The sequence below is a fragment of the Pristis pectinata genome, chromosome 5, assembly GCF_009764475.1.
Source record: "Pristis pectinata isolate sPriPec2 chromosome 5, sPriPec2.1.pri, whole genome shotgun sequence".
NCBI classification, from domain to species: domain Eukaryota; kingdom Metazoa; phylum Chordata; class Chondrichthyes; order Rhinopristiformes; family Pristidae; genus Pristis; species Pristis pectinata.
Window position 1 is genome coordinate 99,594,908 of NC_067409.1, and position 27,750 is coordinate 99,622,657.

Genomic DNA, 27,750 nt, shown 5'->3' on the forward strand with positions numbered 1-27,750 from the left:
AGGACACCTGGGTCCTTTTAAATGTCAACATTTCCCAGTTTCTCACCATTTAAAATATACTTTGTTTTTTTTTGTTTTGTGCATCAAAGAAGATGACCTCATATTCAACTACATGATATACTATTTGTCATGTTCTTGCCCACTCACAGCTAGTCTGTAACCCCTTGAAGCCTCATTATATCATTTTTCCCACTTGCAATCCCATCTAGTTTTATTATCATTGATAACTTGGAAACATCACATTTGGTCTTTTCAGTGAAAATGTTGATACAAATTGTGAATAGCTGGGGTCCAAACATTACCCCACTAGTCACAAGCTGCAAACCTGAGAAAGACCCATTTATTCCCACTTGTTATTAACAAGTGCTCAATCAATACCAGAACATAACCCCTACTTTCAAGTGCTATAACCTTGTTGACCAATCTGTGTGGAACCTTATTAACAGTTTTCTGAAAGTCTAAATACATACATCTTCTGGTTCCTCCTCATCTATCCTACTACATGCATCCTAAAAGAACTCCAATAGATTCGCCAAACATGATTTGCCTTTTGTAAAACCATACTGACTTTGCTTATTCATATTAGTTTTTTTTCTAGTCACTCTGTTATTGTATTCTTCATTACAGATTCCAACATTTTCATGACTACTGATGTCAAACTAACAAGCTATCAGTTCTATAATTTTTCTCTCTTACTGTAGTTACATTTGCCACGCGTCAATCTGCAAGAACCATTCCAGAATCTAGAACATTCTGGAAGAGGATAACCAGAGTTTTCGTTATTTCTGCAGCTGCTTCTTACAAAATGTAAATCACTGGGAGGGTCCTTGGAATTTATCAGCTTTCAGTTTCACCAACTTTATTTTTACTAATGCTAATTTCCTTCAGTTTCTTATTCTTGCTTGATCTTTGATTCTCTTCCATTTGTCAGGTTTATTGTGACTTCTTTCATCACGACCGATATAAAGTATTTGTTTGATCACCCTGCTATTTCCTTGTTCCCCATTATCAGTTCACATGTTTCTGTCTCTGCGGGGCCTTTGCTTGTCATTTCCTCTTTATAAACCAGAGTCTCTCAGTTCCAATTTTATGTTTCTTGACAGTTTACTCTTATATTCTATCTCCCCATTCTTTTGCAATTGCTTGGTCCTCACATGCTCACTCCTTTTTCAAAGCCCTGCATAGCCTTGTCCCTCTCCATCCCTTTAGTATCCCACAGCTCCATAATTTTGTGAGCTCTCTGCTCATCTCCAATTCTGAACTGTTCATCCCTGGATTTAATATCTCCACCAACCAAAATCTTTTTTAAACAATTTTAAACAAATTAGCAGTCGATCTCTTAATTTTGTTTGCACCCGGGAAGGTAATAATAAAGGGTCCCACTTTTATCTTTTGAAACAAAAATCTTATTAACATAAGTGCTCCATCGACAAAATAAAACAAGTCAAGTTTAGATTACTGTACAATGTTACTGTGTGCATCTAGAGTGCAATCCGAGGTCTCCATCGTCCACCCTACGGCCAAAGTAGCATAACCTGGTGGCATTGCAGGAGGAGTCAATGGAAGAGGGAGTGGGGGAGGGACAGGAAAGGGAGTGGCAGACTGTGAAGAGGAAGAAGGCACAAAAGACACCACCCAAGGGACAACGGGCCACAGAGAACAAGGGTACTGGAAAGAAAAGAGTAATGCAGCAGATGGACACCAGCAACCTCTCCTCGTCGGAGGATGAAGGCAGCAGCAGAAGCCGACGACGGAGGCAGAGGAAGCGGCAAAATGGAGGAGAGAACGTGGAAGAGAACCGACAGACAGGAATAAGTGAGGGAACAACCCTGCCCGTCGCCCCCCAGCTCCGGGAGACCGGGAGTAGCGCAGAGGCTGTCACCCCCCAGCACCGGGAGACCGGGAGCAGCAGAGAGGCCATCGCCCCCCAGCTCCAGGAGACTGGGAGCAGCAGTGCATCCGATGCAACCCAGCAGCGGGAGAGGAAAGATTCTGGACCACCAGTGAAAGGGACAGGGGCACAGTCGGATCCCCCCTCAGCGGCATGACCAGCCTCGCCACAAGGGACCCCACACCCAGAGGGAGACCACTCCCAATATCTGAGCCTGGAATCGGTGAGGCAGTTCACCAAAGCTGTGGGCATGAGGGCCCAGGACAAATGAAAATGGACTGTGTAACTGGAACTGAACTCCAAAAGAGCCATGGAGATAAAACTGGCATCTCTAAATGTGTGCAGTGTGAAGAGCACTGCGCGATGTGTTAACGCCTTGCAGTTCCTCGCCAAGGTAAAGGCAGATGTGACTTTCTTACAAGAGAGCAGGCTACCACACCTCCGCAACTATTGGAGGTGGTCACGATGGTGGTCCCACGGACTGTCGGTATGGTCGGGGGGCAATGATTGTCGCGCTTCCGGCCTGGGGATTCTGATGCAGGGGTGCAACCTCTCAATCACCGGGGTCAGAGAGATGGTGGGGGGGCGGCTCCTCGTGGCAGATGTGATGTATCGGAACACTCCGCTCCGGCTAATTAATGTGTACGCCTCACCCGTGCGGAGCAAGTGGCTGGCCATCCTCCAGCAGCTCCCAGCGCTGCTGGCGACGTCCCGGCCGGTTGTTCTGGCCGGTGACTTCAACTGCATCATCGATGCGGCTGGATGATCCGGCAGTGCCGACAGCAGACTGGATGGCAGCTCCAGACTCCTGATGGAAACTGTAAAGGATGCCAAGTTGTGCGACGCCTTCAGCACCCCTGCAGGCAGAGCACAGCCGAAACACATCTGGTCGAGTTCGGACGGCTCAGCCCGGTCCCGGATCGACTTCCTGTTCGTATCGGAGCCAATCACAGTCAGATCCACCGACGTCACGCTGGTGTTCTTCTCTGACCACCGTCTCCTTCGGGCCTCCTGTCACCTACAGGAGGACCAGAAGGCAGGCAGGGGGACGTGGAAGTTGAACGTCAAGCTGCTGACCCCAGAGAGCATGGAGGAACTAAAAAGGGATTACGCAGGTTGGAGAACCGTGAAACCCCTCTTTGACTCCCCTGTGCACTGGTGGGAAGCGACAAAGGAGAACATCAAGAGGTTCTTCATCCGCAGGGGGGACCAGAAAGCAAGACAGAGTCAGAGGGAACTGTGCCAACTCCAGACAGATTTGCAGCAACTCCTCCTTCTGCAGTCAAGGGGGGTGGATGTGAGGGAGGAACTCTGAGAGGCAAAGAGCCGGCAAGCCCAGCTCCACGCCTCTGAATCCTCCAAGATTACCTTCCGATCCAGGGTTTGCTCCGTGGAGCAGGATGAGACGTGCTCACGTTTCTTCTTCCAAAAGGTGCACAGGGATAGCTCTGTGATCCACAGCCTTAAGGAAGAGGACGGCTCAGTAGCATCCTCGCAGACGGACATATTAAGGATCTGCAGATCTGGAGGAGCTGACTGGCTCCGTCCGTTCCTTTGATTCGAATAAAACTCCCGGAAGTGACAGCTTACCGGTGGAGTTGTACTCGGCTCTGTAGGACTGGATGGGCCCAGACCTGCTGGAAGTGTACAATGCTATGCTTCGTTCTGGCAGTATGTCAGAGTCTATGAGGAAGGGCACCATTACCCTCATCTACAAGCAGAAGGGGGAGAGGGCGGACATCAGAAATTGGAGACCCATCTCACTGTTGAATGTGGACTATAAGATCCTGTCCAAGACCATCGCCAACAGGGTCAGGTCTGCTCTGGGACAGGTGATCCACCCGGACCAAACCTGTGCTGTACCTGGCAGGAAGATCTTTGACAGCCTCGTGCTGCTCAGGGATACCATTGCCTACTTGCAGGACAGAGGGGTGAACACCTGCCTGGTCAGCTTGGACCAGGAGAAGGCCTTCGATAGGGTATCACACACGTACATGCTGGACATGCTCTCCAAAATGGGCTTTGGGGAGGGAATCAGGAACTGGATCCAACTGCTCTACACAGACATCCGTAGCACAGTCCAAATCAATGGATGGGAAACAGACAGCTTCCCCATCAAGTCTGGAGTCAGGCAGGGCTGCCCTCTCTCCCGTCTTGTTCGTGTGCTGTATAGAACCCTTTGCCAAAGCCATCAGGAAGGACGAGAGCATCAGAGGGGTGACGTTGCCAGGCAGTGAGGTCACCCAGGTGAAAACCTCCCTGTACATGGACGACGTCGCCGTCTTCTGCTCGGACCCAAGGTCATTTCGCAGATTGACCAGCACCTGCGACCAGTTTGAGTTGGCATCGGGCCAGAGTCAATCGCGCAAAGAGCGAGGCCATGCTCTTCGGCAACTGGCCCGACTGATCCATCGTCCCCTTCACCGTCAGGCCTGACTACCTGAAGGTGCTGGGGATCTGGTTCAGAGGGGCTGGGGCGTGCAACAAAAATTGGCGGGAGTGGATTGGGAAGGTGAAGCAGAAACTGGGACTGTGGGAACGGCGCTCCCTATCGATAACTGGGAAGAACTTTGTCATCAGGTGTGAGGTGCTCTCAGGGCTGCTGTACTTGGCGCAGGTGTGGCCTGTTCCTCGCTCCTCTGGCTTGGGAATCACCTGCGCCATCTTCCAGTTCATCTGGGGATCCAAGATGGAGCGGGTCCGAAGGGCCACCATGCACAAGTCCCTGGACAATGGGGGTAAAGGTGTCCCCAGTGTCAACCTCCTCCTGATTACCACCTTCATCTGTGGCTGCATCAGGCTGTGTGTGGAACCCAAATATGTGGGCACCAAGTATCACTACGTACCGAGGTTCTACCTGTCCCTGCTGTTGCGAAGGATGGGCCTGGCCCCATGGCCACATGGTGTCCATGGACGCTGCCGCGCTACCTGTCCTTTGTGGAAAAGTTCTTCCAGACCAATACCTTTGACCACAAGTCCATCAGGCTGTGGTCAGCATGGAACATCCTGCAGACACTGCAGGAGAAGGACTCAATTGGATACTGTGGGGTGGTTCCCTGACCAGACTGTCCAGACCATCTGGCAGAATGTTTCATCGCCAGAACTTACCAACAAGCACCAAGACTTCGCTTGGCTGGCGGCGAGAGGGGCCCTCCCAGTCAGATCCTTCCTGTATGGTTGGAACCTCACTCCCAGCGCGCCCTGCCCCCGGGAGGACTGCGCTGGGGACGAGACGGTCGCCCACCTCTTTGCGGGCTGTAGGTTTGCGAGGAGGGTGTGGCAAAAGGTGCAAGGGTCCTTGTCACGGTTCATCCCCAGCAGCAGCGTAACAGAGGATTCTCTGATCTACGGGCTATTCCCGGGGACACACACAGAGACGGACATCAACTGCTGCTGGAAGGTCATCAAGTCGGTGAAAGACGCCCTTTGGTCTGCCCGAAACTTGTTGGTCTTCCAGCACTGCGGGATGTCCGTAGGGGAATGCTGCTGACTGGCACATTCCAGGCTGCAGGAGTACGTGCTGAGGGACGCACTGAAGCTGGGTGCAGCCAACGCAAGGGCTTGGTGGGGAAGGACTACAGTTTAGGGTTCTTCTGTCACTGGAGAGGGAGGGGCGGGGACAGGCGAGAAAGCCCCTAAATATTGTAAATATGGGACCGGGTAGCTTCCAGGGAGCCACACGTGTGGCATCGGTGCTGCTTTTTTTATATATATATATATATATGAAAAGGTAACACTAATGAATGATCTGCACAAGAATGTAAAGGTTTGCACTGTTTTGTAATTATGTATAGTTTGTCTTTTATTATGAATAAAGTTTATTTGGAATAAAAAAAAGGTTTAACTTGTTTGATGTAACGTCACAGAAAGAAGGATGTTTTTCGGGTAGAACAAAATTAAAGAATTACACATCAGCAGTAAAACCCCGAATTTCCAGTTTATACAATAGAACCAAAGAAGTGGCGAGAGTAGGGCGGCGAGATGAACGTGATCAAGGAGAATCGGAAAGTCTGTAGTGTATTTACGTGAAGGAAATGTGTACTATTCGAGGTGTATCTTTATTCTCAGTGAAATAAGTTTCGAAAATTATTCAATCGCCATCTACAGAAGCAACACATCTTACCAGTCGCGCAGCCTCTGGAATGAAGCACATCCTTCTCCTTGTCAATATCAGTCCGGAGTACAAACGCTCATCACAACAGTTCCGACCAAAAGCAATCTACGCGGCTCGAAGATTTAAATTAATTTGGATTGGAGTTATTGTTAAAGTTGTTAATAATAGAAACAGTGTGAAAAGACGAAGTAAAAATTCTAGTAAATAGGGCTTAGAATTTGAAAGTGACTTTCTGTATTAAAAGATTTAGAATCTCTCCACGAATGCTGCTCGATGTGCAGAGAATTTTCTGAATCTTCTGTCTTTTAATGAGAATTAGAATAAAATATGAATATTATTCTCAGCGTTCAGTATTAATCTTAACAACAGTTCATCCACAAGTGAAAGTTAAGAGAAATGAAGTACACGTCTAAGAGATGAAGTGCTTCCCTCGTGTGTCGGAAGTGGTAGTCGCCATTGCAGTGACGTCATTCTGAAAGCGGTCTATCTTTCAATGCGAGCTGTCAATTTCCCGGTATGCATCACGCCGTCGCGGAGCGACCGGACGCCAAACCCGGGGAGATCCGTGAACAGGGAAGCAAGACGTGGACGTGCGTGGCAAGCAAATAAGGTATATTGCAACGAAGATATTGTTTGGGGTTATTGCATTCTAAATATAATTAAATCAAATAACTTTTCAGCAGTTGCTAATTTAAACAGCGCTTCCTTTTCTTACTGGACGCTGTTATCTGGCCGGGAAAGTGCAGTGTGAAACTGGGCTTGTGCAAATACAGGCGCAAGTTAGTGGAATCCAGTTAACTTTTGGAGGCGTTACGGGGGGGGGGGGTACAAGTGACAATAATAAACCAATACCAATTTTTTTTTTGTTGGTAATGACTCATTGGGCTGTAGAATTCTCTTGAAAACAACTTTGTAAGTGAAATATAATTTCTAAGTTTTGTAGTATTTACAGAAATTTGACGGTGTTGGCGGCTGTTTTTATAAGGTTACGTTTGCACAGTCGGCAGAATCTTTTGTTCTCCCCGTGCGTTTAGCAATAAGAAATGAAGGAACTGGTTTTTAACTGAAGAATCTTCTGTTGTCTGATTGCCAGTCGTTCCTCTCGGTGAAGAACAGTACATCGTATCCCCTCTCCTCCCTCAATTCGATTTTTAAAAAGCCGCATTTATTTCTGCTCTAGGTCTTTTGTTGTGGGATCCGTGGAACCTTGAATGAGATACTGGTAGCAATCTGTCGTGTAATTAAGTTTTCATCGTGAGTTTCAGGTACACGAGTTTTGGCAGTTGCAAAACGGAAACTGAAGTTCCAGAGTAATAGTATCCACGTGTGCATGCACGCAGACACACGCTTTTGTGTTTGGGGTCTTTCAAAAAAATCATATTGCGAAAAAAATCACATTGCAGTCAATGTTTTCGTCAGGAGCAGGAACGGGTGAAAGCTTGACAACTGTAGTTGAAAAATTACAAATAAGTTGCGCGACACCTCTGACTATTAACTTATTTGATCAGGAAAAGAGGAAACCTGGCAGTTTATAGAGGTAAGGTACAATACTATTCAAACAACTTTGAAAGTTAAAGGCGAATATTAGGAGTTGGATAAAATGCGTCCGCTTATTCTTTACAGTAAAAAATGACAAGAATTGGAACAAACTTTTCAGACGATCGCCGAGAATCACCGAGAGGTGCCCGAGAACTAGAGAAAAGCAAATGCAACTACTAATTTTAACAATTATGGCAAAATGTATCTTAGAAAGACAAAACAGTGAGTTTAACATCGGCTTTGGGTAAAGTTATGCAAATATTTATGAAGGAAATGGTCAAGAAGCGCATGACTAAGATCAAATTCAAAAGGCCAGGCAATGCGGATTCATAATCGAAATCTCCTATGTCAGTCCAACACAGCATTTTCATTGCTAAGGCAATTGATGTGGTTTACTTGGACTTCAGTACAGGTCTTTGCAAAAGACATGCTGATAATAAAGAATTTGGGAATCAGCGAAAATATTTATCAGTGGTTGATAGGAAGGACCCAGTAGATATTGTTGCAGGGATTTTCATCACCTTTTTGAGAATGTTACCATAGGATCATAGCCATTCAGCCCATCATTCTTAGGCCTGGCAAAGACGGAGCTATTTACAATACTCCCACTTCCCAGCTCTCAAACTTGTGAGATGCATCTCTTCAAATGTGCATTCAGATACATGTATTTAGTTTTGAACCATGTGCAGGCCGCAGAGGCAGCAGGAGGATCCGGAGCGGATCTGGCAAACTGGGCGCGGACCCGAAAGGGCGAAGGCAATGATGGAGCCCACGCAGACCTGGAAGGGAGAAGGCAGAGCGGAGCACATGCGGACCTGAAAGGCACGGTGCAGCTCACTCGGACCTGGGAGGGACCCGGCAGGGCGGCGGCCCAGCGGACCGTGTAGGGTGAACCAGGAGCAGGGACGGACAGGGTAGGGTGGGCTGGGAGTGAGGGAGGGGAGGGGAGGGGGGGGGACAGTGATCGGCCGCAGGGATTGGAAGCGGACCGGCCAAAGTGGAGAGGGAGCGCACCCGGCAGGGCGAAGCAGAAACGATGGGGATAGTGTAGATAGTACAAGGGCGGCATGGACATGGCGGGCCGAAGGGCCTGTTTCCGTGCTGTATGGCTCTATGACTGAGGTGTTCGGAGATGGCCAGTACCTGGCACCTGAATGATGAGAAAGTTACCATTGGTCAGGCCGAGAGGGAATGAGCCAGACCTTGAGGCGAGCGGCAGGGCCTATTCATTACCCGGGGAACTGTAAATGAAACTGAACCAAAAGGGGACCAACTTTGAAGATTAATGGAGGATTAGTGTAAATGGGTAGTTAATGGTCGGCGTGGACGTAGTGGGCCAAAGGGCCTGTTTCCACGCTGTATTTCTCTATGAGAGTTTCCATATCCACCACCCTTTTGAGTAGTAAATTCCACATTTCCACAATTCTTTGGCAGATAAAATTTTCCTTTACTCCCCTCTTAATTCTTGCATTGATTAATTTGAATCCGTGTTCTCTACTCTGCCCCCTTTTTGGCATGTCCTAATTTTGTACACCTTGAATAAATCTCCCCACAGATTCCTTTTTCCAGAGAATACACCACCAGCCTGACCAATCTTGCATTTCTTTAGCAATGGCAAAAACTTTGTTACACTCTCCTGCTCCTTCCCTAATGCTTGATGTGTTCTCCTTGTTCTGGAAAACAGAACTCTACATAATCTTCTAGCTGTAGCTTAATTAGTGTTTTGCATGTCATCTTCTTGCTCTTGTTTTTCATGCCTTGGCTGATAAAATTGAGTATCCAATTTGCCTTCTTAGCCAACTTATCCACCTGCTCTGCGATCTTCAGGGTTTTGTGGACAAGATCCATCTGTTTGCTACACTTCTAAGTGTCCTCCTATTTAGTATGTATTCCCTCACCACCTTCAGTTTCCTCAAATGCAATACTTCACCTGTGTTTGAATTCCATTTGCAACTTTTGTACAGACCTCTGCAACTGGATACCAGGCTTCCGCATCGGCAAACCTCAGTCAGTGAGGATTGGTAACAACATCTCCTCGCTGATCATCAACACAGGTGCACCTCAAGGCTGTGTGCTTAGCCCCCTGCTCTACTCCCTATACACTCATGACTGTGTGGCTAAGCACAGTTCCAATGCCATCTTCAAATTCGCTGACGACACCACTGTTGTTGGACGAATCGCAGGTGGCGAAGAGTCAGCTTTCCGGAGCGAGATAGGACACCTAGTTGAGAGGTTCTGCAAAAATAACCTCTTGCTCAATGTCAGTAAAACTAAAGAGCTGATCTTTGACTTCAGAAAGAGGAAGGAGGGCAAATGTGCCAGTTTACATTGGGGACCAGCAGTGGAGAGGGTCAGCAGCTTTAAATTCCTGGGTGTTATCATTTCGGATGACCTGTCGTGGGCCCAGCACACAGATGCAATCATAAGGAAAGTGCGCCAGTGCCTTTACTTTCTTAGGAGGTTCAGCTTGTCATTGAACACTCAAACTTCTACAGATGTACTGTTGGAAGTATCCTGACTGGTTGCATCGTGGTCTAGTACAGCAATTTGAATGCACAGGAACATGAAGCTGCAGAGAGCAGTGGACTCTGCCCAATACATCACAGGCACATTTACTCCCCACCATTAGTAGTACCTACAGGAAGTGCTGCCTCAAGAAGACAACATCTATCATCAAAGATCCCGGGCAGGAGGTGCAGAAGCCTGAAGTCCCACACCACCAGGTTCAAGAACAGCTACTCCCCTCAACCATTCCGTTCTTGAACCAACTGGTGATACACCAATCACTACAGTTTAGCAACACTATGACCACTTTGCACTAAAATGGACTTTTTTTGTTCTAATTGTTTTCTTGTATAAAAAAAGTGTATAATTTATGTTTTTCTTGTGAATGCTGCTTGTATGATGCTATGTGCCTGTGATGCTGCTGCAAATAAGTTTTTCATTGCACCTGTGCGTACATGTACTTATGAAAATAAACTTGACTTCTTACCAGTTCAACCTACAGTCTACAGTGATCAACCACACAGTCAATTTTGGTATCATCAGCAGAAATCATGTCCTCTTCATTTTAATCCAAGTCATTAATATACATTACAAAAAAAAACAAGGTACCTGCTGAGACTGTGGAACTTTTCTGTAATCTAGTCCCTAAAATGCTCATTGACGATTTTTCTTCACTTTCTCCCACTGAGCCGATTTTCAAGTTAATTTGCTACTTTCCCTTGACTGCCTAAGGAGTACACTTGAATCTGTTTTGGGATCTCTTTCGTTTAATATGGTTCATTTGATTTTGCGTTGTAAAATTAATGTCAATTTGCAGATTATGCAAAGTATGTGAAAGTGTTAAACTCCAAAGCTGGAAGGGCAGAATATAGGAGGATTTGAATACTTGGGAATGCAGCAGACATTAAATTCAATATAGAGAAGTAAGCAATACTTCATTAAGACAAATATCTAGAATGGAATCATTACTTAAGTGGAAAGACAATATGTATAAAAAATAAATAAATCAAGAACTCTTGACAAGAAATTAAAACCATTAGAACAATGTTGAATGTCAGTGACTAAAGCAAATTAGTCTTTATGTATTTAAAAAGTTAATACTGTGAGGTTTTATTGATACAACTGCATTTGGAATATTTTGAATGGTTGAAATGATACAGTAGAGAACAAATAGAAAAGAATACATTATAGAAAAGTTGCTTTCCATTGCTGCGTTTCTGTACTATCTTCCAGGTCTGATTAAGAGTCCCACACCAGCAGGTTCAAGAATCACCAGGTTAAGAGTCTATACGTGAATTGTCACCTTCTGTTCTTTTTACAGATGCTGTATTCCCCTCATTTTTGTTACCATTTACTCAGCAGAATGATGAAGTGCAAGTTAGACAGTGAGGCATATTTTATTTCTGGGAAGTACTGTGATGCAGCCTAGATTTGCAGGTGTATTTCAATAAGTAAGTTACACAATTGAAATATTGTAACACTGCTTATTAACAATGCATAATACAGGTGCATCTTGTAAGAAAATTCACTTTTTTCTAAAGTGGTTTCCAGTAAATTTATATTTTAAATATTGCATATTTATCCCTTGCACATAACAAAACTTCTTTCATTGGTGTAAAATGGATTGAGATTAAAATACATCTGATTTGGGGACTAAAATGCAGATATTGGCTGACACTTACGTTTTTTTTTAAGGTTTTTTCTTGCTGTTTCTTCTATCTAACAGCTTCGGGTTTTGGTAGTGGGGGTAGATTTTTTTTGTAATAAAATATTTCAGTTTTTTCTTTCCTTATTAACTAACTACTATATGTGATTATTGATTTAGAGTATTGTTGTCCTAAGTACGACTTAATGCAATGTATTCAGTAGTATTGTTACTTTCTTTTTTGATGCACGTACTCTGTATTTTTCATGGATTTAATAAAAATATTGTAAAGACAAAATACATTTATTTTGATCGCAGACAATTTCTTTTCCAACTAAGGCGGGATGAGACTGCAATATAACATAAAGAACTGATTGCATTTCAGGCTCGTTGAGTTTCATAACAGTGGATTTCAATGGAGGCAAATGCTTATGCAATTTGTGTCCAATGTGAAAATATTTACCATGAGGGGGAAAGACACTAATGAAACTGTTATTTACCATGAAAATGTTGGATTATTATGCAGTAACTGGGAGGAGTTTTGTAATGCAATTTCAATGGCTGATTTGGATTATTAGGAAAGATTTTGGATATTTTCTAAACTATAAAGTTACCCTTTAACTGCATTTTATTTTCTTTTAAGTGCAATATATTTGTGTTTAATCTGCATGTATTAAGGATGTGAACAATAATGCAATAATTTAACTGCTTCCTCTGATTAGAATATGTAAATGAGTTAAGATTTGTAACTGGACCTAGTTTGTTAATTGATTGAGCAGTACAGGGGAGGAGGAGTAGTAAAGGATTAGTCATAACCATAGTAACTCAGACCACATTAGCTGCTGAACATGTTTTGACCTTATTACCAACAGAAAATAAGAACTCTCCTGTTAATTATCTGTATCAGACTAGTTATTAATGCAGTGTGACAGCCATACATATGTTGAAAACACTTCTATTAAACTTTTATGTAATTCACTAAGCTTAAAGATCTACAGCTTTTTAAATTGCCTTACAGAAATCATTGCAATGCATCCTACTCGCCAGTTCATGCTTAATGCACACATTCATTGCATCTTTTTCCACAACTGTTCCTATATTAATCATTCTTGCATCAATGTACAATTTACCTATCAGAAATGATATGATCTTATGAAGGGGCTGAACGTGGGGGTGGTGTCATGGGAGATGATGGAGAAGTGCAAGTAGTGGTTGCAAGGGAGACTGAGGTAGGTTGGGGTTTGCATATTAAGCCAGGGTTTTTCTCTGTTGTACTCATCGGCTTGTACTATTTTTCTCCAATTTGCATCAACAGGCAGAAAGTCAAAAACTGACATTCAAAGAGGCTGGAAATCCTAGTCTAAACAAAATGTCACATTGAATCTGTTTAACTCAAGAACAGGAGTTGGTAGGCAGACTGACCACTAAGAAAACCACAATGAGATGGAACAGTGGCATCAAAATGTATGCTTTTCCCACAATAATCTTAAATATATGCATCAATTATTGGAATATTGGCTTGTGAGACTCACTGGGTGACACTTCTGTCTCTCAGCCAGATGTTTGTGGGTTTCAGTCCCATTTCAAAGTACAGGCAACTGGACTGGTGCACCATGTGACATGAGGGAGCGCTACACTTCCAGATAAGACATCAGACTATGACCCTGTCTGCTCTCTCGGGTGACGTAATGGTATCATTATAATCGTTTACAAAAAAGAGTAGTATTTACTCTGGTGTCCTTGACAATATTTGTCCCTCAATTAACTGAAACTGATTATGTGGCAATTATCATATTGCTGTTTAAAGGAATATCTTGTGTGCAAATTGCCTGCTGTGTTTCCTACATTAATTACAACAGTGACTATGTTTCAAAGATCCTTAATTGGCTGTAAAACACTTTGGGATATCCTGTAAGGATCTACAGTGAATTATTGCAAGTCTTATTTGAAATTCATTGAATATGTTAAACTTCGGCAGGAAATCCATGTAACACACTCATTCTTCTGCTGCTCATTTAACTGGTGTTATTTACTGATAAAATGATAGACATACAACTTCTTTGTACTAAATGGTTTCTCTCACAGGATTCTTAATCTCAATTTGTAATAATTAGCTCAGCCAAATTTGCATTGTTCCATTGTTAATTTAACAATTGTGTTCATTTTCAGGTTTACTTAAAGTATTTGTTACTTTAAGTGCATCCACTGTGCTTGGTCAGCCCTGCTATTATTTGGGAGACTTTTCATCTAGGAAATTAAGAAGAACAAATTCTAGAAGTAGGCTGCTAATATTTTGTAAGAGGAGAAACATGCCAAAGTTCCAAGAAGCTGGAAAACCTGTTCTGAACACTTTAAAAATGGTCTCTATTGGATCCCGGATTGCCAAAAGATATTTGGTTAAAGACTTGGAAGAGGAAGTTTTGGGATGGTTTACCTTGTACTGGATGAGAAATCCCCAAAAGGAGAAGAGCTGTAAGTTGAAGTTTGGTGCATTAAAATTTAACGTGGTAACAGCACTTCATCATTAGTTGTATCTACAACTTAAAAAGATTGCTAATAAGTTATGGGTGCTGAATAACAGGGGTAAAAGGATGCTGCTACCTGATTTTCTATATCCCATAATTTCATGTATGACATTCCTTTCATATGCTGGAACCTGCTTGTTGCTATATTATGAAATGAAACTCAGCTATCCATGTAGTGAAGGTGCTCCCACAGTGGTCCTGGGTAAGGAATTCCAGGATCTAGACAGTGACAATCTACATATTTTGCAAGTTGGAGGAGAAATTGCATGTGGTGGTGTTGCCATGTGCCTAATGCCCTTACTGTTGAAGAAATCTTGGTGAGCATCTTCAGTACATTTTGCAAATGATATGCACCGGAGACGCTATCTGCCAGTAGTGAAGAGAATGGTGGTGATTTAGATTGTGTGTAGAAAAACGTGTCACTTCTAGGTATATTATACAAACTTAGCTGTCTTGGTTATGATGCTGTGAACTTGCCAGGGGACAGAGCTGACCAATTTATTGCATGGAATAAGGGGAAAAAATATCCTCTTTTGAAGTATGCTAATCAAATATTACTGCAGTGAATAGTGGTTGTGTAGCTTAAACCCTTTGTGCCTCTGAAATGTTTAATGTGTGAAAAATCAATTTGAGAAAAAGAATTCCTGAATCAACCTGAACGTTATCTCTGAGAATCAAATTGCAGAAAGTCCATATCCCAATTGCAACTTAATTCCTGGATGTAACGTAATCCAAAATTACAAAAGCACAATTATGTTCCTTTTGAAGTAATAATAGAGAATGGTAAATAATTGTTCTGGAACTTGGCCAGTACAGAGCCAAGACGCTGCAATTAGTTGAAAGGTGTTTTCATCATTTTCTTTATTTCCCTGTGCTACATTTGGAAAAAAGCAAATTCCTTTAGGATTTTGTATGCTGCAGTTAGTCATCTCTGGCAAGCTGAAAGAAAAACATTTTTCTACCTTCCCTTCTGCTCATGAACCTGTTCATGTGTAAGCAGAGAATGCTGTGATGCATTATCATTAAATTGGCAGGCTGCCTGACTATGTAAAGATACAAGAGTGCAAGCTGTCCTGTTCTCCCTGACATTCACACAAGCACTCTCAATAGCATATGTCATCAGGAGCAGGAGTGCTCTTTCTACACCCCACTCCACCAATATCCCAACTTGCATAAATAAATGAATTGTATCACATTTCTGATTACAGCAGAAATTCTGCTTCCCTCCCTAACACCCCTCACAAATGTCAACTTGCCAACTGGTGAAGTATATTCATCAACAGTACAACTTTGAGAAAATACTTACATCAGTCTGGTTCTCCTCTTCTGTACTGGATATATGGTCACAGAGAAACATCTGTATGGGCTTCTGTGGTGTTCTATTTCTTACAGATTCAGTGATGACTTATTTGTCTTTGGAACAGTTGATTGCCATTATAGCATTTATAGTAAACACTGTAACATCAGAATTGCCTTTAGTATTTGAGATGTTATGTACACTTCCTCAAAGCAAGCTGAATAATTGCTATTCTGAAGGTTAATTTCAGCCATATTTGTCGAGGAGTGTTGGATTGTACAAGGAGTTTGGGAAGAAAGTAACGAAAATGGAGGATGGCAGAGAATGTGGGTAGAATAAAAATGAGACAAGTGTAACTGGGTCATTGTGGACGAGTTGAGGGGCCTGTTTCTGTGCTGTATCTCTCCATGACTACAATAAAAACAGAAAATGCAGGAAATACTCATCAGGTCAGGCTGCATCTGTGGGAGGAGAAACTGCAGAGTTCATGTTTCAGGTCAAAGATCCTTTGTCAGAATTGGGAAGGAGAGAAAAGAAATTTGTTAAGCTGTAGGGAGCATGAGGGTCTGCAGTGATTTACAGTAAATGAAGTAAAGTGTAACTGCTCTTATAACACAGAGGCCAGAAACCTGACCTGCGTGAGAACATTCTTACACAAAACTGAGGAGTTATTGCCTGACCTCTTATGCCTTGTTGTAATTGAAGTATTGTTGGATCTAAGGACTCCATGTCCAAGGGAGCTGCAAACTATATTACAAAGAAGTAAGAAAAATGTATACTTTAAACTCTTGAGTAGAAAGTTGCTAAATTTGTGTAAGTTTTTTTTTATATAAAAGCTTGATGTACTTCCAAGATTTGAACAGATGTAATGAGTAGGAAGTTTCAGATTCCTTGGTTGTGATGTGTTAATTCCTTTGTTAGTACTGTTGCCATGTGTTTCTCACAAGCGTTTGTGATCTAACTTTGTTTCGGTTAAGTAGGTGACATTTGCTAAACGTGATAATGTTCTGGAAGGTAATTTCTGTTTGCTTTTCATCATTGGGCTCTGTGGGATGATAGTTTGAGGGGAGAAAGTAGGAGGAAGCCACTAATATTACAATTAAATCAATTGTTCCTTGCATCCTCTTTATAATTAAAGTTAGGTTTGGCATTTATTTTGTCAGCTACTTAGAGGCCCACAGAACAATCTTCTGTCTGAGAACCAGAAGTCTTTGTATCATGAGAGAACAGAATAGGGATGGCATGATATTTTGACGAGAGGCAAGGAGTGTGAATTGGACTTTATCTAATGAGGGGAGGGGGATTTTTCAAGGCATTGTTGTTTCTTGGGATGAGTCTACCAAGTATGTCCTTGACATTGGAAAGAAAGAGCATCTTTTATGATTCCAGGTGGACTGAATAAGGAAAAATTGTTCCAAGTTGTGGATGGGCTTGGTAACAAGAGGACAAACATTTAACATGATTGGCAAGAAAACCCAAAAATGATGTGAGCACTTTTTTCATAGAATTGCAGAAGATTACAGCACAGAAAGAGGTCATTTGGCAAGTTCATATCTTATTTGGTCCCATTCCTCTACTTTCTCTCCACAACCCTGTAAATTCTTTCCTATGAAAGATGAACCATCTTTGGTTAACAAAGGAGGTCAAAGAAAAACATGAAATCAAAATTAGGGTATACAAAGTGACAAAAGTTAATAGGAGACCAGAGGAGTGGAATTTTTCAGGAACCAGCAGTGGAGGATTTAAAAAGCTAATAAGGAGGGAGAAAATTAATTATAAGAAAATCTAAACAAACAGCAAGAGCTTCTATAGATAGATAAAAAGGAGTGTAGCTTAAGTTAATGTGGGATCCCTGGGGGATGAGAAGTGGGAAATAAGGAAATGCCAGATAATTGAAACAAATATTTTGCATAAGTGTTCATGAGGAGAAAACTGCAAACATCTCGAGGATGAAAAAAAAGGCCCATTTTTAAATGGGGAGAAGAACTTGTCTATCATGGGAGACAAAGCAATGGAAGCATTAATGAGACAAAAGGCAGATAAGTTGCCAGGAGCCAATGGCCTGTATCTAAGAGTTTTAAAGGAAGTGGCTGCTGAGATAGTAGGCTATTGTTTGAAACTTTGAACAACTCCAGGATTTTATTTGCAGGATGGATAATCTAAAATATGATGTCTTCAAGAAGGAAGGAATGCGAAAAAGCAGGAAACTGTAGGCCAGTTAGCTTAACACTAGTTGTTGGGAAGATGCTGTAGTCTGTAACTGGGGAAGAGATGTTAAATTATTTAGAAAAGCTTAAGCTACTTAGAAATGCTTAATTAAAGTTATGGTGGCTTTGTGAAAGGGAAATCATGTTTGACAAATTTGCTGGGGTTCTTTAGGGATATAACGAGCAGAGTTGATGGAGGGTAACCTGTAGATGTACTGTATTTGAATTTCCAGGTGTGTTGACATGAATTGGGGAATGTATATCACATCGGGCAGGCACAGTAGTGTAGTCATTAGCGTAACAGTATTACAGCGTCAGCGCCCCGGGTTCAATTCCGGCCACTGTCTGTAAGGAGTTTGTGCGTTCTCCCTGTGTCTGCATGGGTTTCCTCCCACATTCCAAAGACGTACGGCTTAGGAAGTTGTGGGCATGCTATGTTGGTGCTGGAAGCGTGGCGACACTTGCGGGCTGCCCCCAGAACACTCTACGCAAAGATGCATTTCACTGTGTTTCGATGTACATGTGACTAATAAAGATATCTTACCTTATTGAAGACGGTCAGAATGGGTGGGTATTTTTCGAATTGGAAGGATGTAAGTAGTGGATTATCCCAAGGATCAATGCTTGTCCTTCTATTATTTACTATCTATATCAATGATTTGAGGGAGGGGGACAGAGTACAAGGTATCCAAGTTTGATGTGACAATAGGTGGGATAACTGCACTGAGGATATTTGGACTATTGTATATTGTGGATACTCCAGTTGTGGCTGAACCAGTGTTTTCTAAAAAGTCATCACTACTTCTGTGCTCATGCACTCTGCTTCTACTTATTATGCCCAGGGTCCGGTAGCAGTGTGACTAGAAGATTGGTCAAGTAACAGGAAACGAAATGTTGATTTTTGGAGCTTCTCAAGGGTCAGTGCCAGGACCACTCCCTTTCTCAATGCACATTAATGACTTGGACTTGAGTACATGGGGTATTTTCTCATTCCACCTTGCCACTTTCAACAAATTATGCAAATATACTCCCAGATATTTTTGTTCTTGTAGCACTTTTAGAATTGTGCCCTCTGGCTTATATTGTCTCTTCTCATTGTCCCTGCTGAAATGGAAGCTGTTGTATTTCTCAGCATTACACTTTATCTGCCACTTACGTTTGTTCTACCAGCCTATCTGATTCTCCTCAAAGTGTATGACTATCTTCCATGCAGGTCACTACTCTCCCAAGTTTTTTTCTTGTGTGCAAATTTGGAAATTGCTCTGTGCACCCAAATCCAAGTGTCTGATAAATATTAAGAAAACCTGTGTCCCACTGCCCATCCAGAAGGATCTCTAAAGTCAGCCTTTTGCTACTGTTTCAGTCTGCTTCCTGTTACTAAGCTAACTTTTTATCTGTGCTGTTACAACTTCTTTTATCCTATAGGCTTCATTGGTATTGGTTTATTATTGTCACTTGTACCGAGGTACAGTGAAAAATTTGTCTTGCATACCAATCGTACAGGTCAATTCATTACACAGTGCAGTTACATTGAGGTAGTAGAGTGTCACAGCTACAGAGAAAGTGCAGTGCAATAAGGTGCAAGGTCACAACGAGGTAGATTGTGAGGTCAGTGTATAAGTGAACCATTCAATAGTCTTATCACAGTGGGATAGAAGCTGTCCTTAAGCCTGGTGGTACGTGCCCTCCGGCTCCTGTATCTTCAGTCTTGATGATTAGCCTATTCAAAACTGGATGTTCATATACCACATTAATCATGTTTCTCTCATTAACCTTCTCTATTACTTCCTCAAAAAATTATATTATGTTAATTAGACACAATGTTGCTTTTAACATGCTGGCTTTCTCTAATCAATCCATACTTGCCCAAGTAACAGCTCACACTTCACCATGACCAAAATTAAATTGACTCGTTTATAGTTACTGGCTTTATCCTTGCACCCTTTTCTGAACAGAAGTAACATTTGCAGGTTTCCATCCCTGAGGCAGCAGTCCTGAATCTACAGAAGGCTATGGCCAAGGCCTCTGATTTTTCTCTATTACTTCCCCTCAGCAACCTGCGATGGATCTCATCGGTACCACCTTAAGTTTTCTAGCCCTTCTAGTACTTCTTCTGTATCAAGTTTTAGCCTGTACAGAATCTCAACCACTCTCTTTTCTTTCTTGAGCCACCAGCAGCATCTATTTCTTTGCTAAAGACTTTTATTCATTTAGTACCACGTTCCTCTGTGGGTAGATTTTTGGTCTTTTGATAGGCCCACATCTCCCCTCTTACAAACCTTTGCCTGTTCGAGTGCTTATAGAATATTTTTGGATTCTCTTTTGTGTTTATTGCCAACATTTTTTTCATACTCTGCCTTTACCTATTCTTTGATATTCTCTCTGAAGTTTCAGCAATCAGCTTAGTTCTCACTTGTGTTAACAATCTGTCAATCTGGCATATGTTCTTTCTTGTTTGCTCCATTTTACTCTCTCTTTTTTTGGTCACCTGGAGCACTCTAATTTCCCCACCCCTCTCCCTCATGAGAAGGTGTATAAAACGTAGCTGAAATGTCTTTACCTTAAAGACCTCCTGTTATTTGATTAAATAAATAAGCTGCAGTGTTTTGGAAAGCATTGCACGAAATGATGATGAAATCAAATAGAAGCATGATAGCCTAATGGTCTGGTCCTGATCTAGTAATCTAGGCCTGAACAAATGACCTGACAACTTGGCTCAACTGCCACTAACTAGGAAATTTTAAATTCAATTAATTGTTTCTTTATTCCAGTTTTATTCAGTGATTAATGTGATGACTGGTATCTGGTACAATAACTTCCCTCTCCCTTCATAGTGGAAGGAAATCTGCCACTCTTACTTGATCTGGCTGGCATATGAATCCAGATCTAGAGAAATATGATTGACGCCCCCCCCCCCCCCCCCCCCCCACCCTCTGAAATGCTCCAGCAGAACATCTTGGTGAGGCAATTTGGAAAGAAGTAGTGGTCCTGTAAAATGTGCTTGTAACCTATGAAAACTTATTAACAAACTAATTCTAAATTATTCTTTAGAGGGGATTGGAAAAATACTTGGACAAAATTACTCAGGATTAATGTGAAAGCACAGGAGAGTGGGACTAATCAGATAGTTCCACTAAGAGTCAGCACGGGCAGTTTTTGTTGTACTGCCAATGTATGAAACCTGCCAGGTTTTTTTGCACAGCGAGCTACCACAAACCATAAAGTAATAATGATCAGGTAATCAATGGCTCAGACACTAGAGATAACTCCTCTTGTGTGAAATAGTGCCATGGACTATTTGCATTCACCCAAGAGAGCAGCAGGCAGATCTTTTAATGCCTTGTCCAAAATTGAGCACCCTGTTAGTGCTGCCAGCCCAGATTTTTTTTGTGTTCTGCTGCCTTGAGTGTAACTTGAAACCACCCCTTCTGAATCAGAGGTGTGTGCATGTTTACCAGCTACTGTGGCACAACAGCACCTCGTAGCCGTATAGTCATACAGCACAGAAATAGGCCCTTTGGCTCACTATGTTCATGCTGACATTGACCCACCTAATTCTATTTACCTGCTCTAGGTCCATGGCCTTCCATGCCTTGCTGTCAGGTAAGATTAAAAATTTTAGATACAAAATGTGCAATTACACACAGATCTTAATCAGTATTGTAAAAAGTTAGGATGTTTCAATACATATCACTCATGCTATGTTAATCTAATGCACATCTCCCTAATAGATTCCACCTAGTTTTTAAACTGCTGGGTTAGTATGATATCATCAATTGGCTATCAAATCCCTCTGTCATATGGACTACAGTACCTTGGAACCAAGTGGCACTGAGATGTTTATAATGTTGGCAGGGAAGGGGCTAGGTAGTTGCGGACATCTGTGGAGGTCTGTCTGAGTTTGTCACAGATATCTGCCAACAACACATTCCCATCTGAGAGCAGAGCCACAGCTGTTCACTCCTTCAAATATTGTGATGACTGCATGAGTGTAGTGGTGTTATTAGTCAAAGAATTGTTTTTAAAATTCATGGCATGTTAGAAGGCAAATGGGGGTGCATTTTGTTTGTGTGTGACTGTATGGGCACTTTCTCAACTGAATGACAATTTCCTCCAGCTTGAAATTAGGAAGACCAAGATCGTCGTGTCTCATTGCATTGCCAAACCTCAGGATCTCAGCCTGAATTGCTCCTTGCCCTTTATCCATGGTGCATATTACCTCTTCAAAGAACTGCAATAAATTGGTGAAACACATTTTTTTCCTTTCACAAAACCATGTAGTCTTTACCTGATTACCTTGAATTCTTTTTTTACTATGCCCTACTTTGAAAATTTTCTGCATGTTGGATGTTAAGCTTACTGGCTTTTAGTCTCTTTTTATTTCCCTCTCTTTTAGAATAAAGGAGTTGCATTTGCCATTTTCTAATCCAATAGAACCTTCCCTGAATCTAAGGAATATAAGAAAGCTAAGACCAACACATCAACTGACTCACTTACATTGTGGGATGAAATCTCCTCAGTACTCAGAAATTTGTGCTCCTCTCCCTCCCCTCCCCCCCACCTTCTTATTCTGGCTTCTGCCCTCTTCCTTTCCAGTCCTGATGGAGGATCTCAGCCCGAAATGTCGACTGTTTATTTCCCTCCATGGATGCTGCCTGACCTGCTGAGTTGCTCCAACACTTTCAGTGTCCTTGGAACCACATTTTTCCAGGCAGATGGAGAGTAGTCCACTACGCTTCTCGCTTGTACCTTGTAAATGTTGGAAGAGTTTTGCAGTGTTGAGATGACTCACTCGCAGAAGTATAACTAGCATCTGACTTGCTCTTGTAGAAATAATATTTATCTGGGTGGTCCTGTTGAGTTTCAGGTGAAGGGTGACATCTGGGGCGCTGATGATGGGGACTTTGTGATAGTGATGCCATTGAATATCTAAAGTAGATGGTTAGATCCTCACCTGTTGGAGATGGTCATTAACAGTTTTGGTCTCTGGATCAAACATTATATGGTGTGAATGTTGTTTGCCATTTATCAACTCGTGCTTGCCTGCATTTGGTTCAGTCGCGTTGCATCCAGGGCTAGGCTGCTTCATTTGCTAAGACGAATGCTTCATTGCATTGGGCAATCAGTAGCAAACATTTCCGCTTCTGACCTTGTGCTAGAAGGAAAGTCTTTGTTCAAGCAACTGAAGATGGTTGAGCCTAAGAAACTGCCTTGAAGAGCACTTGCATAATATTGGAATACTGAAAGAGGAAGATGTGTTTAGTGATGGCATCTCATTGAAGGTAGACGAACGTCACTGATGATATTCCGAGGCAGAGTTGATTCAACAAACACTTCTACCTTCCTTTGTGCAAGGCACGACTCCCTTGATGCTCATTAGCTTCAGTATTACCAGAGCTCTTTGATGCCACACTCAGTCAAATGCTACCTTGATGTTAAAGGCAATCACTTTTCTCCTTCACTGCACCTCTGGAATTTAACTCATTGGTCCATTTTTGGACCAAGACTACGATGAGGTTTGGAACCAAGTGGTTCTAATGAAATCCAAACTGGGCATCCATAAGCTAGTGCCACTTGATATCAGTGTTGATCACATCTACCATCACTTTCTTGATTGACAGTGGGCTCCACTAAAACCTGTAAGCATTAAGAATGAATTGATGAATGTGAGATGGAGTCGTCGTGTTGGAAAGAGACTATAGGTGATTAGCACGTCAGTTTGATTGGAGGACGCCCTGCTGGTAGTCCTCAGCTGAAATCTAATTATTCCACTGTGCCCATAAGTAACTTGCGCTGCCAAGAGATTTTAATATAGCCTCAATAAATTTGTATTTAAAATTCTTCAATTTTGACTTCAATAAGTCAATTTCAAAGGGGGAGCACAATGCACTGATGATACTACATACCATGCTTAGCTGTGTCTGGGAATGGCTTTCCAGTCAGTTAAATCTAAGGTAATCTTTGACATAATAATCAGTTCATAATGCAGCTTAATAGATTAGAATGAAGTGCACTTTCATTCAGTGTTTTGGGTATATCTGTGCATGCAACCAAGTAGCTCATTGAGATAAGTGTGGGAATCCTGCTTTAAGAAACTGGTGCCAATATTGAAAGATTTTGGGGAAGAAATTTGCTTTTGATCTCTGGCACTGAATATATGTGTGCTGGTTGCCAGTTACACTCACCTCCACTCATTTGGTGCTGATACCTTGCACGTGTTTGCACACCAAGGTTCATGGGGACCCTGAGGCAATTTTATCCCAAGACATCCATTAAGAAATGGATTGCGTTAGTTCAGTGCTGGTTTTATACCCTGGTAATTTTTTTCTCTACATTGAAATCAGCACAGGATAACACTGGGTGGTGTGTAAACCTTTTGTTTTGCCTAATTCCTGTGTTTTTTTTTAAAAATGCACCTCAGTTTTAGCTTTTGAACATTGTTCTTCTTTGTCACTGAGAACGTCCTGAAGTGATCTCCAAAATAGTTTTGTCTGAAATATTCTACTGCTTAGGAATAAATATTCTAATGGGTTTCCTAAACAATCAGAGAGGAAGATAAGTAAGAGCAGACAGTTATTGACTCTCCAACCTATCCAGCCAGTCCCTCTCAGTTGCATTATCTTATATGATCATGTATTCCCTCACTACTTCACCCCAAAACCACGTGGTGACCTGGGAAAAGGCAAGAAATGACACTTGCAAACCCCAGGCCAATTTTGGGAGAAAAACATATCTGGTAAAGTTTCTTTCAATCAGGCCGTGCCAAAGTCTACACTTCTCCAAACTGTGAAGTCCCAACACTTTCAGTCTGTCATGGTGGCTTAGCTACACATTTACAAATAGGAAATCAGTTCAATGAATCTGGTCATTTGTTGGTCTTGCGCCAGGTCTCGACCGATCCAGGTTCCCCACTACATGTCATTCAGCCCAGCTAATGCTTGTTGTAGAAGAAAACCAAATAACTGCAGATGCTGGAAATCTGAAACAAAAACCTAAAATGCTAGAAATCCTCGGCACGTCCGGCAGCTTTTGTGGATGGAGAAACGGTTAACATTTCCCTTCATTAGAAGTGGGGAAGCGAGAAAAACAAGTCAGTTTTCAGTGAGAGAAGTTGGGGAAGGGAAGGTGATGCGGAGGGTGCAGGATCAATGGCATTCTGTGAATGTTTCCAGCATTTGTTTTTAATGGTGTCCTGCACGGGAAATGTAACAGGTTTGTGCTCTGCCACTGGACTGCATGAGGAATTCAACGTCATAGCAGAGTCAGGAAATTGTTAATGAAGAGCCGACAGCAAGTTTGGATCCTGCCTGCGTATTCCGACAAATTCTCGCCCTTCAGACCAGTTTTGTGAGTAATTCTGTAGTTTGTGAATTCTACCAGTAGGGGGCACTTGTGTTGCATCATTTGCAGTTGGTTATGGAAGCATCAAAAATCGCCTTGTGTTGAAATGAGTGGTACTTCAGTCAAATTGCATCTTGGGATTTTGTTTTAGAATGCTTTATTTTTTTAAAAACATAAAAATGACGCTGCAATTAACAGACTCTTCACATACTGGGTCCTGCACTTACTGGAAAGTGGACTTGAAAGGAGCAAATTAATTTCACTTAGTGTTTAGAAACATCATCAACGAAGTACTGCCATGCAGAAGCAAAGTAATGCAGAAGCTGAAATTCTGAGATATAACCAGGTCAGTTAGCATCTGTGGAGCTAACATTTCAGATGATGAATCCTCATTGGCACTTTCATTTTGCTAATCCTGGGTTGGATCTAAACACTATATTTAAGTTAAACAGATTAACAGATTTTTCAAAACATACATTTTATCCCTTAAAGGGGGGATGATGTTAAATTGCACCTATGTTTATATTTTGTTCACACCTTGTGTGACTTTGCAAATCCTATGATCCACAGCCTTGTGTCCAGTGGCTGCCTTTCTCTGCTTCATGTTTGTGTTTCTCTCTTCTCCCCTTTGGCCCTTTTTAAGGGTCTTTTGTGTCATGTCTGCAACCCAGAAAAGATGATTCAGCCAGCAGGTCCATGCAGACATTGCTCTGCACAAGGCTTGCCCCACTTCTGTTCAATCCTATCCTTCTATTCATTTCTTCACTGGCCCCAACCCATGCTCTCATCAAACCTCACCTGAAATGCATCTAAGTCATTTACCTCAAATACTCTATGTGACAGTGAGTTCCATATACTTCCCATTATCTAGTAAGCAAGTTTTTCCTGAATTCCCTACATGGAGTGATTCCTGAATATTTTATACTTATGGCTGCTGGACTTGGCCTCTTTTCATAAGTGGATACATCTCTCTATATCCACCCCATCAAAATTTTTCATACTTAGAAACCTTAATTGACCATCAGACCATTTAGACCACAGGTTCCAACAGCCCTGACGTTACAGGTCGGTCACACAGATGTCACTGGGGCAGTCCTTTTGACTTTCAGTGATCTGAAGGTTACTCTACAGTCACCAGACACTCAGTAATTTTCATAAGTTATGCTGGGTTGGGTCTGGAGAATTTCTAGATGTGCCTCTATCTGGACCCTCCTTAGTCTCTTACAGAATAAGTATTAGATAGGGTGAAAGTAATGTAAATATCTTGCTGATAAAACTATAGACCATGGACATACCCTTCCTTATCCATTTGTACTTGATTCTGCAGCCACTTTCTTACCAGAATGCTTTACGGGCCCATAACATGTACATTCACCTCTGATATTATATCTATTGACTGCAATCAGAATGCGAAGAGACGGAGACAGCATGGTGAACAGGTGTAGGGACCAACAGGAATAAACTGTAAGGTTGTGCAGAAGGTATAATGCTGTTGTTTGTACACTGCAAGATTCTGCAAGAAATATGAGGGTAGAGGATTGTGAAATCCTCTTTCACCACTCCTTCCCCACGACCACCCCCCCCCCCCCCCCACAAAAATGTGTGGCTGCTGGATCAATCGAAATCTTCATTTTGAAAATTAGTGTTCCAGTGTTGTCTCAAGATGAGGGATTTGCTATTTAGGGATGAGATCAGGATAAATTTCTTGACTAAGCATTGTAAGTCTTTGTAATTCTGTATCCCAGAGGGCCAAGTAACTGCCACTTGTCCCATTGGGACTATGATGCTTAAACAGGAACCTGCATATTTTGGCAATGTGATGTGGCAAACCACAGAAAAGAAAAGATGGTTGTGCTTGGTAAAATGGAGGGAAACAGATGAAGAGGAAATATGGATAGTTGGGATCAAGAAAGCTTGTAGTTTGCAGGAACTTTAGGGTGCAGTTGTTCATATGTCTTGGACAGTGTTCAGTCAGTCATTGATTTTTCATGTTTCCATATTATTTTCTTCCAACTTTGGAGAAGGCAATTCAGCCCATTGAGTGTATGCTGGCTTTCAGAACAATCCTATCAATGTTTCCCTGTAACTTGTTCTCTTTCACATGCTCAACAACTCAACCTTGATTCTCCTACCTTCTACATACCAGGGGGTAATTTACAGTGGCCCATTAACTTACCAAACTGCACATCTTTGCAATGAGGGAGGAAATCGGAGTACCTGGAGGGAACCTACCCAATCCTAGAGAGATCATGATACTTCACCCTGACAGCACTGTAGGTTAGGAATTGAACCTAGCTCGCACAAGCTGTGAGGCAGCATCAGATCTGATGGCACTTGACTTGCTGACTGATCCTCGAGTGCTGTGGATGCTTGTTGCCTGTTCTGATGAAGGGTCTTTGACCTGAAACATTAGCTGCTTCTCTTTCCACAGATGCTGCTAACGTGCTGATTTATTTTTTTTTCTCCAGCATTTTCTCTTTATTCTCAACAAGTTCCTCCCTATTACACTCACTCTTGCCCTAGAAATAGGTCAGAATAGTCTCCTGTGTCATAATATTTCCATGGCTTTATGATGATGCACAATATTTTTTTTGTTTTTCTTGAATGCATTGGGAATGAAACTGTAGAATTGGGAATTTTAGTAGAGGTTGTCATCTACAAATAAAGTAGCTCGTTTCCCAGTGTT

The 27,750-nt window shown here is 42.2% G+C and overlaps 1 protein-coding gene across 2 annotated transcripts in view; it reads left to right on the plus strand.

The window, feature by feature from the left end:
* The first annotated feature begins 6,551 nt into the window (after positions 1–6,551).
* The window catches only part of nek11 (NIMA-related kinase 11), a 206,891-nt gene continuing 185,692 nt past the window's right edge, over positions 6,552–27,750 (plus strand). The window contains exons 1-2 of one of the 2 annotated variants that reach the window (XM_052016234.1): positions 6,552–6,615; positions 13,864–14,166. In XM_052016234.1, coding sequence (XP_051872194.1) covers positions 14,120–14,166 — 47 coding nt within the window. In that variant the 5' untranslated portion in view covers positions 6,552–6,615; positions 13,864–14,119. Of the gene's footprint in view, positions 6,616–7,427; positions 7,543–13,863; positions 14,167–27,750 lie in introns of those variants that run through there. The other variant, XM_052016235.1, reaches the window with a different exon arrangement.